Genomic DNA, 12,374 nt, shown 5'->3' with positions numbered 1-12,374 from the left:
TAAGCAACACCTTAGTTTCAGTAAATCGTCCCACAGCAATCAGTTTAAAGCTTGCAGCATTGGCTTCTTCAGTGGAGCCAGCAATCTGCATGATGCCACTCATTGACACTCCATTTTCCAACTGGTGGTGGATATTTGAAATTGCTGAAATGCGTGGGAGATATCTTACATAGCATGCTCACGGAAGAGAGCATTGGCAATCGTGGAATAATAATTTTGTATTTTTCCTTTCTGGAAATTTAGTGGGTGAACATGTAGCTGAAAACGTGCTTCATAACCAGCCATTCGTTAAGCAAGATGTAAGATTGGGACCCTTAAAGAGGTGTACCCATGATGGTGGTATAGATTAAATGTGTGTTGAATGTGCCCTTTCTGATCTTCTGCCGATGATGGAGATTAAATCACTCTTCTCTGCTGCATTGTTTGCTGGTGCTTTGATTTTTTAAATGCAGCTATAGTACTGGTAGTGTCCATGGTTGATTGTCACCTTGAAGAGTTTATCAAGAACGCCATTGGTCGTAAAATTTCATTGGTCTTTATGAAGTAAAAATTACTTGAGATTTAGTGTCGCAGTGTTTAATTTGCATATGCGTAGTCATGCATACTATGTTTATTCTAGGCTGTGTGCAAAGGCGGCATTGAAGCTACGTTCTTGCAGTAGTACTACATTCTTAAACGTTTTTCCTTCGAGAATGCAGTGCTCAGTACATTCGTTGCCTTAGGTACGGCCGCCACGGTTGTCACTGGATAGGGCACTTGGGTGTTGACCCAAATGACGGGGGTTCAATCCTGGCCACAACAGTCGAATTTCAATGAAGGCGAAATTCTAGAGGCCTGTGTACTGTGCAATGTCAGTGCATGTTAAAGAACCCCAGGTAGTCAAAATTTCCTGAGCCCTTCACTATGGTGTCCTTCATAGCCCACATTGCTTTGGCACTCTAAACTGCCACAAACAAAAACCATGGTGGCTATGGTTGTGGTGCTCTGCTTCTGAGTGCATGGAGGGGGCAGGCAATCAAGGCCGCAGTGGCTACATTTCCATAGAGATGAAACCCAAAGACGGCCTGCGGTGTGAAATGTCATTGCACGGTAAAGATTCCCAGGTGGTCTAAATTAATCCGTAGCCTTCCGCTAAAACATTTTTCATTGCCCATGTTAAAACCTATATAATAATAGTGGTAGTATTTTTTAAAATATGTACCCCTGTAAGTGGCACGTGGCAATGACAACGCAACTAATTCAAGCAGGTTTTCGAACTAAGACGGTTGATGAAATGTACTTTCATGCAAGCATATTTAGGAACAGTGTTTGCTTTTTCTGCGTACAGTATTTGGAGGAATCCTTCAATTACTCATCACTGCAGCTGTGCCTCCTGGCTGAAGAAGACTGGGGGCAAAAATGGAGTTCATAATGCAGTGACATCGGGCCCAACGTGATGCCTTTGCATTCTTCTGCAAGTGCACTTTTTCGTAATTGTTTCCCAAGAATGTTGGACATGGGTACTGAGATGTTTACAGTATTACAGCAGAATTAAGTCGACCAACAGTTCTATTTTGTCTACCCTTTTTAATGCCATTTAGGCCTGGCTCAGACAACTACCAATCGTGCTTATAAATTTCGACATTACCTGCTGCATGTTGCCTTCAGCATTCGACTATGGTGGTACAGTCACAATCATATCATACTTTTTTGATGTGCATTGCACTGTTCTGCTGAGATTTGTGCGGGCCATTTACAGTGTTTACTCTCATGATTGGAATCGTGTAATGATCACACCTCTGAATTTTCCAACGATAGCACTTCACAGATGGCGCGTGCAGATGACCATCTTGCTCTGTTAGCCACCATTTTTTTTATGTTCGTTTGAATTTTGCTGATGCTGAAATGTTGGTGTTGGTTGACCTACAGTCACACAGGCAGTCTAAACACAGATACCAAACTTGACTGCGGTTATCTCGAATCATGATTCGTTGTCGTCACAAGGCTCGCCACCGTTCTGAGTTGCGCTGCAATGAACTCAGTGATAAGCTCTGGGTTACGGGAATGCCAGAAATGAATCAGTCCTCCTTGAGGACTGCTGACCTGTACCGAGTTGCTGGTAGGAGTAATAATTGCAATACAAGGTAGTTTTATGCTCCCAGCCCCGTAGCAGCTGCCGCCATTTCAGTGCAACTGGCCCGATCTGCTTGCACGCCAGCGCCACTGCTAAGGTGTCGCTTAAATCAATCATATATGTTTCTTTTAATATGAAACCATGAGGTTGTCAGTGAGGCAGTGCCATAAGTAGACAATGTAGCATAGCTTTGGTCAATTCAAAGGCGCCGTCCTCTGTGGCTTCGATACGAAACAAGTTAGGCCTAGTGATGACTTTGGAGGAGCACGCCAGAGCGCCATTGACGGTGGCGCTTGCAGCGAGCGTTGCGAATGTGTCACCTACTTAAACGCTGCAGCAGGGACTGCAGATTTTTCAGCTTAAATGTGGTAAAATGATTAGCTTGAGTGCCGTGGGATGTTGCTGCATTGCGCTGTTACTGCACCTTCGGACGAGATCGAACTCTGCATAAAAGTGTCATCGCACGATACTATACACACTGCCTATTTTGATTTGTTGCTCTTGAAACATGATTTTGTGCAAAGGAAAGTATGTTCGTGAAGAGGGCCACCTCGTGCACTTCTCGCTCTGACACCTACGGGCACTTTCTGTGTATAGATGCTGCCACCTTCTCGGTTAATGACCTAAACCGAGGTTGCCAAGCACGGTTCGCGATAACCGCAGTTTGATTGCTGTGTGGATAGTAGTAACCGCAGCTAGCGAAAACTGCGGTTAAGCACACCCGTGTGACAAGGGTCTGACTTGCAACTTGTTGGCATTTTCGGTGCTCAAAAATTTTTGGGCAAAATTTACCCCATACAACGATCGCACCTCTGCAAAAGGCACTGCTTTCGTTGAAAATTATACTTTCAGAGAAGCCTACCACGTATCAGTGTAGCCTGACTTAGCATTTCCTTCGGCGTCTCTTTAAAGGTGCGCTGCGATGCTTTCCTGGGTACTGATTAATATCATTAGATATCATCACGCGTTCCAGAGACAAGTGCGAAAAGAATTATTGAGATCTGGGCTTGCAAACGAAGGTTTTTCCGGTTTGAAAATTTAAAATAAGATGAGACGAAAGCGCGTTTCACTTACCCAGTGCCAGAAATTTTAGGGTCTTGTTTTCTTAATTTTTTGCAGATGTCGTCTGGAATTCTTTCGTCGCGTACAGGGGAGGCCCGAAGAGGCACAACGCCCACTGCTGTGAGTGTCTACGAGTGATCTTAGATGTGAAGAGGGAGACATGGGAAGTTGGGCTGCAATTATTTAAGGTCACTGCCAGTTCTAACGATGAAAACAGCCAAAAATGTCAAGGATAGGCTATGCCCTTCATTTGTTAAAACTTTGGTAGGATATCTGTGCCTGACTTGTTCAGCAGATTCTTTTTAACACTCCAGTCTCAAAGAAATTGCTTTTTTCGGCTTGAGTACGCATAGAAGTTATTTTCAGCTGGCCTCTCAGTGTAGTGTTGAATCTGCTACTTCACAATTTCGAATGCGGCCCTTTTCAAGGAAGTAATGGCTCTTCACTGTTTCACTCTTGATGAAGTCAGTAGCCGAGTAGACTTACTTGAGTTGATTGTGGGGTAGATTCTTTTTCTAGATTTCTTGTATTCCAAACACTTTTAAGCCTTTTCTGCAAATCCTCAGATGATGAGATGCATTGAAAGCTGCGTATAAACGTGCACTTCTGGGTTTATTCCTTGCCCTGAGTCTATTTATGTCAGTGCATGTAAAAGAACCCCAGGTGGGAGAAATTTCTGAGCCCTTCACTGCGGCATCCCCCATAGCCTGAATCGCTTTGGGACATTAAACCACCACAAACTATTTTTGAAAATTTTTGATAGCCTTCCCTGAAATAACTGGTATATATCTGGGTTTATTTCTGCGCGTGAAAGCGCCATCAGAAGACCATGCAGCAAGCCGCATGAAATGACGGGAGATTAGAAGCAGTGAAATTAAGCTATAAGGCCCACTGATATCGCTATGTCACCAAGCACGTGGGTGCTTGGTTGTCTTCCGGTCGTACGCCAGGTGAGGCCGCAAGCTCATTTCCAGAGATGCACCAGAAATGCTCATTCAATTTATTTCATCATGAAACTGCACAGGAAACACCAGCAAACAACTCTTTCGTCAATAGCGAAAGCATGCGTTGGCACATACGGTATGCATTCATAAGTGCAGCACCTTCCGAAACAGGATTGAACAATGGTGTAATCAGTTGGAATGATAGAAAACGTACATCAATGCAGGCATGATATAATTTGAATACAAAGCATTGGCTCCGCATAGGCACCTCAACTTATTTAACTAACCTTTGAAAGATGGAACCTCTTTGTGGACAACGCCACGTTGAAAGCAGAGTTCTTTCGGCAAGGTTTTTCTTATTTTGAACCATGATACTGAAACAGTGATTGGCTATACGTGTTTCCGTTAACTGGTGAACTAACATTTTTTTGTGTCATATTTAATGTAATGGGTAGGAATCACAAGCACGCCTAACCATAATGAGTGAATATTACATATTGCCTTATCGTTTGAAATGGAGACAATCAGTTAAGAGGATTACGTGAAGAGAAGTATTTTCAGCCTGAAAAATAAATCACTGCTCGAATGCAATAGACCTGAAGAGGGCATTATTCAGACAGCTAATTCTTCCAGTCGCACAGTTGTTTACAAATAGGTTTTAAATGTGCAAAGCCATGGTTTGCAGTGGTATGCGATAGGAGAATGAAAGAGAGAGAAGCAAATGATTTTAATACAGGAAGATAAAAATGCCTTTAGTTTTGAGACCATAGCCTGCTAGTGCCAGCTCAGGGCTTAAGTTATCATCGTGTGGCTTGGAGTCAAAATTGCTGTCTAGTGTAATGCGAAAACATTATGGTGCACTTAATTTTGGGTTGGCGTGTTCGGAGCTGAAAATACATGAGTAAAAGTTTTTTTTGGCTGCATAAATGCCCAGATACAGCATCCTTTAATGAATATTCAAGGTAAGCACCACTTTTGTGCATAATATGATAATCTTTTCACAGATATCGTAATGGATTGCAGCTGGAGGTGTCCCTCCATTTTCACTACATTTTTTAATGACAGAACTTTTGCGTGGGGTGAACTAATATTCGGAATTTCAAGTGTGTATACAATATGTGTGTTGCGTGGTTGAAAATAATTTGGGTGAATTTATATTTGAGAACTTCCATCTTTTCGTATTCCATATTCATATTTCCTTCTTCATACTTCCATCTAGAACGTTTTCATCACGTGGGTGCCTGGTCGTGTTCCTGCTGACGGCGCAGGAAGTTCTCCAGGTGAGGCCGCAAGCTCATTTCCAGAGAAGCACCAGAACTGCTCATTCAGTTTATTTCGTCATAAAACTGCACAGGAAACACCAGCAAATAACTGTTTGGTCAATAGCGAAAGCTTGCGTTGGCACATAAGGTATGCATTCATAAGTGCAGCAGCTTCCGAAACAGGAGTGCTCCACAATAATTTCAACCGCTTGGGGATCTTTAACATGCTCTTACATCGTACAGCACAGGAGGAGCGCCTTTGCTTTCAACCTCCATTGAAACGTGGCCTCCGTGGCTGGGTTCGATGACTGTAAAAAATTCCACTTGCATTTGTTAAAAGCTTAGGGAACCTTTCTGAAGAAAACATTTACTCTTTACCTTGAAAGAAAAGCAGGGTGGTAGTGGCAGCCACGCAAATGCCACTGTTACTCACATAATATATTGATATGCCTTGATGGTTGGGAAAAGCAGCATACCTGAAAAGTGATGATTTGGTATTGTAGGATTTTGCCCTGCTTGGTGGGGTAGTCTTGCAGGAGTTTTTGTGAATATGTTTTGCATTGCTTCAGTTCTTTGTGTAATCACCCTCTTTGCCACTATTATTATCTATGTCTTTGATTTTAGGGCTATTGTATGCTTACTCCGGTATTGGTAAATTTGCGCCATCATTGCCTAGATCTGTGGGGCGTAATACCTGTCTTAAATGCTGTGGAGGGTGCGATTACTTTCTCTAGCCCATTGGTTTTCTGAACGAAGATGGTGCCTAAGCTCACGATGGTTGTGTAGGTTTGAATTTCAATTTCGGCATTTTTATCAAAGTGCATGACGATCGGTTGCGGACTGTAAATGACGCCGAAGTTCCTTGAAGGTTTCTGCTTGCAGCACTCCCCACTTAAATGGCTCGTCTGCCTTTGTGATTTGGGTCAGAGGTTCGGCGATGTGCGAAAAGTTCTTGAAAAATCATCGGTAATACACGCACAGTACAAGGAATCTGCGTGGAGCTTTATCACCTGGCAGTGGAAACTGTGCGATTGCAGCTGTTTTCAAGGGGTCTGGACGTACATCCTCTTTGGAATCAATGTGGCCTAGAAACGCAACTCTTCATAGTCAAAGAGGCACTTCTCTGCTTTCAATGTGAGAGTGGATGACATGATTACCTCCAGTACTGTTCAAAGCCTTTTTAGGTGCTCTTCTAAGTTCAAGACAAAGAAAACTACATCATGTAAATATACCAGACAAATCTGCAACTTCAGGCCTGACGGCATTATCCATTACTTGCTGAAACATTGCTGGTGCAGAACAGGGACCAAATGGCATCACCTTGGCCTTGACGTGACCATCTGGATTAATGAATGCGGTCTTCTCGCGATCTCTTTTATGGACCTCAATTTCCAGTAGCTGCTCTTGAGGTCATCAATGAGAAATGATTGGCATTGCACAGCCGGTCCAGTGTGGCGACGATGCGGGGAACAGGATAGACGTCCTTTGTTATGTTGCTCAGGTGTCGGTAATCACCGCAGAATCAAAGTGCGCCACCTTTCTTCCTCACTAGAACAACCGGTGCCGCCCGGGGATCTTTGATGGCTGAATGATGTCGTCGCAAAGCTTTTCGGGGCAACACACGGTAGGGGCTCTGGAGGAGAGGTCGGGCGTGCTGGTCGGTTACAATACGATGCTTGGCAAACTGCATTTGTCGAACGTTCGGCAGTGACTAGAAGCACTCTCTCTAGCTTCAAAGCAGATAGCGGGCCTGGTCTTGGTTGTTCTGGGGCAGGACTTGGTTTATGTCTAAGACGTGCTTGTCATCTTCCTTAGGTGAATCGTCTGGACGGGAAAGGGTGAAGGCGTCGAGAATGTCGGATAGTTCGTCGATGAAAGGAATCCTTGTTCCTTTGTTAACGCGCCTGTATTCTTCGCTGAAGTTCGTCTGCAGCACTTCAGTTTGGCCATTGCGGAAGTGTACTAGGTATGCCTCTTGCGATGCTGATTCCGCACTCTAGAACCAATTCCGTGTTCCCCTCGATGAGAGCTTTCATGTTCTTGGCATCCGTGCCGCCTGCGGTGACCATGACGGTTGACCGGTGTGGGATGCTTCCTTGTTCATCAAGGACAGTCAGGGCAACATGCTTCTTCCTGCTTTTCATCGAAAGGAGTGCTTCATTCGTCGAAATTGTGATGAGCTTGGAACGCAGGTTGATGATCGCCTGATGCTCATTAAGGAAATCTATGCCCAGTATCACGTCGCGAGAACATGCTGCTGTACTACGAAGGTCACAGCAAAGGTGCGTCCCTTGACGGCCACTTGCGCTTTGCATCACCCTGTTGGGGTAATAAGATGGCCTCCGGCAGTGCGTCGGTTCACGGCTTCATTGGGTATGTGGATGGTAGGTAGTTTGCGTCCTCAGGGCTTTTCTGGTTGATGTAGTCATTCTGAAGCCCGATCGCGTCTTTGTCAGAGTGTGTCCTGCAGCGGCGTAGGTCATGGCCTGGGGTTCTGTGGCCATCGGAGTCGGGGTATCAAGTGCCTGCTGCACTTCTTCTAGGTCCACATCAATGAGCGTCGCTGTTTGTGACTGACTCATCGACATCGCAGCCATATATAAAAAAGCCGGCCTTTTGTACCGCTGACCTACGGCTAAGAATAAATATGTTTGTGATATAGGGAAGTGATGACAGCCCGACTCATGGTATATACCAGGCGTTGCGGGAAACCCACCACTAATTTTTGCAAGTATGCTTTCCTATGTAAAAAGACAACTTCTGTGGTATAGTGATAGGAGTTTGGGGTACACCAGAAAAGAGGGAAGTAGTTATTTGTTGCTGGTCAGTCGTAATATCAATATTATAGTATCTAAAACTTCGAGGACATAATTTCTATCCACATTGTGTCTCAGCATATTTCGAGAAGTTTACATATAATTCAAAAATCATGTGTTGGCGGGGTGCGCACACAGACGCACAACAGCACACGTCGCTGTTCTAAATTTTTTGCAGAAGTCGTGTACAATGCCTACATCACGTCCAGGGGTGGCCAGAAGAGGCACAATGCCCATCATTGTGTCTACGAGTGATCTTAGATGTGAAGAGGAAGACATGGGAAGTTGTGCCGCAATTATTTAAGGTCATTGCCAGTACTAACGATATATATCACCCCCCCCTCACTTTAATGCCGAATTGGCGCTGTAGGTAAAGGATAAATAGGCAAACAAACAAACAAATAAATACACAGCCCGAAGTGGTGGGCGGTGTGGATGATACGGTAAGAGACTTGAACAGCGCTCTCCGAACATCAGCGTGGTGACCTCTGAACAGAGAGTAAAAGATTTTATCCCCTCAGACGGACTTTGCGGGAATCGTAACTAACTTTTTAACCTTTTCGTGGAATGAATCTTGAAGGTATACGCTGAGCTTTGTTTATATTCGCTGACCTACTGAGTGCGCCCTTGAGAATCTTCTGCCGGTGCTCCAAATCGCCTTCTTTAACTAATTGCCTCCGTACTTCATCGCCTTATCCTCTGCTGCCCATAATGCAATGAAGGATGTTATAGGCTCTGTGTTAAGGTTGTGTTTTGTGCGTTAACTACTGCAGTTAGAGCTTCTTTGTACTTATGCGCAGAGACTACCCCGGGACAACCCGGGTATATCCTAGCCACCAACCCGTACTTCAAAACCTTGGAGGGCACAACTAAATTCCAGCCCCAGCGGTACTACCGCTCGCTGCTGGAGCGCCATCGCTGGCAGACGCAGTAAGTAAACGCTGAGGCAAGTGTACGCTTCTGCATGCCCACGGTGCCGGACATAATCCTTCCTCTACCGCTTCGTCTTGCTCGATGTTCCCATAGATATAGGAGGTGGTTGTCAACAGCTACGTGGTCCTCCGGGGTGGCGAGAGATTTTGTGAGCTTTTCTTTAAGGTCGAGAATGGAGGCCGCCCAATCTTCGTAACCGGTTATTTTTTCCGATGTAGCTAGTTTGGTGTCCTTCCTGAATGTCTCTCAGTCTGTAATTCTGGCTCGCCCTCGCGGTTTGCTGTGCTTGTTGCTTTCGAAGATGGTCTGCAGCACGTAGTGATCGCTGCCCAGGGTTTCTCCCGTATTGAGCCACTCATAGTCACGGGCTTTGCGGTCGAGCGTAAGGTCGGGGAAAGTGTCCCGCGTTATGCTGATGCCGACTCGCTTCGGGTGCTGCAGGTCCTTGAGTAGTGTCAGGGTCATGTCAGCGATAGCGGATGCTAGTTTTCTGCTTTCGCGTCTTCCCTCGGGTAGCCCCATAGGGGGCTAGAAGCATTAAAGTGGCCAACTACACTGAGAAGGCCAAAAACTCCCCTAATTGTAGTTGTCGACTTTAATGCTTCTAGCCCCTCATGGGGCTGTGTGTATGTGTTATGAAAGAGAGAGAAGCAAATGATTTCTAATACAGGAAGATGAAACCCTTTCAGCTTTGAGACCATAGCCTGTTATTGCCAGCTTAGGGCTTAAGTTAGCAGCGTGTGGCTTGGAGTCGAAATTTCTGTCTAGTCTAACGCAAAAACATTTAATAGTGTACTTAATTTTGGGTAGGTGTGTTCAGAGCTCAAATTATGTGAGTAAAAGTTTTTTTTTGGCTGCATAAATGCCCTGATACAGCATCCTTTAATGAATATTCAAGGTAAGCACCACTTTTATGCATAATATGATAAACTTTTGACAGATATCGTAATGGATTGTAGCTGAATGTGGCCCTCTATTTTCACTACATTTTTTAATGACAGAACATTGGTGTGGGGAGAAATAATATTCCGAATTTCAAGTGCGTATACAATATGTGTGTTGCATGGTTGAAAATCATTTGGATAAATTGATATTTGAGAACTTTCTAGTATTGAGTCGTGTTCAAATACCACACAGACTTTCATAAATCTGACCTTGCCAACGCCCAATACCTTTGCAACTCATCTGAAGATCGAGTTTAAAGTATTAAGGACTTGGTTATTTAACTGACCTTTGAAAGATAGAACCTCTTTATGGAGAACACCACGTTGAAAGCAGGCTTCATTGGCAAAGTTTTCCTTATTTTGAACCATGATAATGAAACAGTGATTGGCCATACGTGTTTCCGTTAACTGGTGAATTAAAATTTTTTTGTGTCATATTTAATGTAATGGGTAGGAATCACAAGCACGCCTAACCATAATGAGTGATTATTACATATTGCCTTATTGTTTGAAATGGAGACAATCAGTTAAGAGGATTTTGTGAAGAGAAGTATTTTCACCCTAAAAAATAAATCACTGCTCGATTGCAATAGATCTGAAGAGGGCATTATTCACACCGCTAATTTTTCTTGTGAAACAGTTGTGTCCAAACAGGTTTTAAATGTGCAAGGCCATGGTTTGCAATGGTAAGCGATATGAGAATGAAAGAGAGAGAAGCAAATGATTTTAATACAGGAAGATGAAAATGCTTACAGCTTTGAAGCCCTAGCCTGCTAGTGCCAGCTTAGGGCTTAAGCTACGAAACCCATGGAATGGGAGCTTGGACAGCAGAGGAGTCTGGCTGCGCTTGTCACGGTCAGTCGAGGACATCTCCATTGCGACTGAGACCACTATCTCCACACTCTCTAAGGGTGGGAGGAAGCATAAGGGTGAAAAGAGGTGACATTGGCGAAGATGCGTTCAATGAAGGCGGAGGATTTAGGACTAACCATGCTTGCAGACATCATTTCATACAGTTTTCAATGGTGGCCCCAATCATTATATATCAGGATTGAAAGGTATTTAGACGTGAGGTATGCAAGTATCTAAGCGTACGCACAAATCATGGGGTAACTGACTGTGATGCCGGCGAGAAAAATTAATGAAAATATCAGAAATGCCTTCTCATGAATTAAAGGTGCTCCCGGATACAATAAACAGTAATTGATTCGAGCATTCTTAAAACATGGAGTGGTTCTGAGCACGGTGTTGGCAGGTGTTAGTAGCTAAGTTCCGGCAGACATCCTGTGCTTGTTATTTAGCAGAGGGAAGTGCAAGGTTGCTCCAGGCGCCAGTTGCAGTAGGAGTAGTGAAAGGAATAAGGGTTGGATAAGAATGCGGGGCGGGAGGGGGTGGATTTTCGGAAGCATGCAAAGTGACCAGGATCACTTGGTGTGGAAAGCATCTGAGCCAGAGTGATGACAACAGTGAGGTACAATTCATTTCAGGTGTCTAAACCTTGTTGTAGCTTCACTACTTGGGGGAGAAGAATCTAGCCCCTCGCTAAATTTTAAAAGGACAAAAGCTAGGAAACTCGGGGAGAGTGGACTTGGGAGAGTTTACAGCACACTTCAGAAATATTCACTGCCACAAAAAAAAAAGGCAGCCAAAATGGCGTCGGAACTCCGTAAGTTAATCCAAATAAATTTTGAAGTTCCAACACTTTGCAGATAAGCACTTCATTTGGGGCGCAAAAAGTTGCCGCTTAAAGTCAGAATGACACCTTTTAAATGTGCTTTTGGTTTCGCTTTTTGGCTCTGCAATAAGCACTTTTAGTGGTTTCTATACAGAAATTACCCCTGGCTGCCCTGATTATGTCCCTTCTGTGATGCCGTATTTTCAAAGTCTCGGGACCATAAGAAAGGCAGCCTTATTACAGACAGCAGCTCGAGCGCAAAAGGCTGAAAAAGCAGTAAGTAAAGTATAAAATATCGAGTTTTTTTGTGCATGTCAAGTAACCCCTCCAGTCCACGTGGCTAGTGGAAAAAGCCAAACTTTGTCAAGCCAGAGCGCCAAGGGTAGCTTTCGAAATGCTAAGAACTGATATGGCTATTACTAGCGACCGGGTACAAATCTCTATTTGCAGCTGGGTGCCTAACTCTACAAGTAAAAAGTTAAAAATGCGTTAACCAGCTTACTACTTAAGACAGTTGACCAGTTTTCTTGGTTTGCGAACACTAGTAATACTGTGCCTCAAATGCCATATTTTTACTCCAAAAAGCCTTTTTTAATTTTTAAGGTGTTCCCTGAAACACCCGGTA

General features: G+C 44.1%; 1 protein-coding gene across 17 annotated transcripts in view; it reads left to right on the top strand.

Annotated features, from left to right (window-relative positions):
• LOC149357439 (uncharacterized) overlaps positions 1 to 12,374 on the top strand; it is a 478,435-nt gene that overhangs the window by 400,632 nt on the left and 65,429 nt on the right. For all 17 annotated transcript variants that reach the window (XR_016291828.1, XR_016291830.1, XR_016291829.1 and 14 more), the window contains 2 exons: positions 3,233 to 3,295; positions 5,339 to 5,399. Coding sequence is in view for 14 of the 17 variants with exons in the window: in XM_089584679.1 (XP_089440805.1) it covers positions 3,233 to 3,295; positions 5,339 to 5,399 (124 nt within the window). In the remaining 3 variants the exon portion in view is untranslated. The remainder of the gene's footprint in view (positions 1 to 3,232; positions 3,296 to 5,338; positions 5,400 to 12,374) is intronic.

Source organism: Amblyomma mixtum, chromosome 3 (assembly GCF_055824585.1).
Source record: "Amblyomma mixtum isolate Tamu chromosome 3, ASM5582458v1, whole genome shotgun sequence".
NCBI classification, from domain to species: Eukaryota; Metazoa; Arthropoda; class Arachnida; order Ixodida; family Ixodidae; genus Amblyomma; species Amblyomma mixtum.
This window is presented reverse-complemented; position numbering and strand designations above follow the sequence as displayed.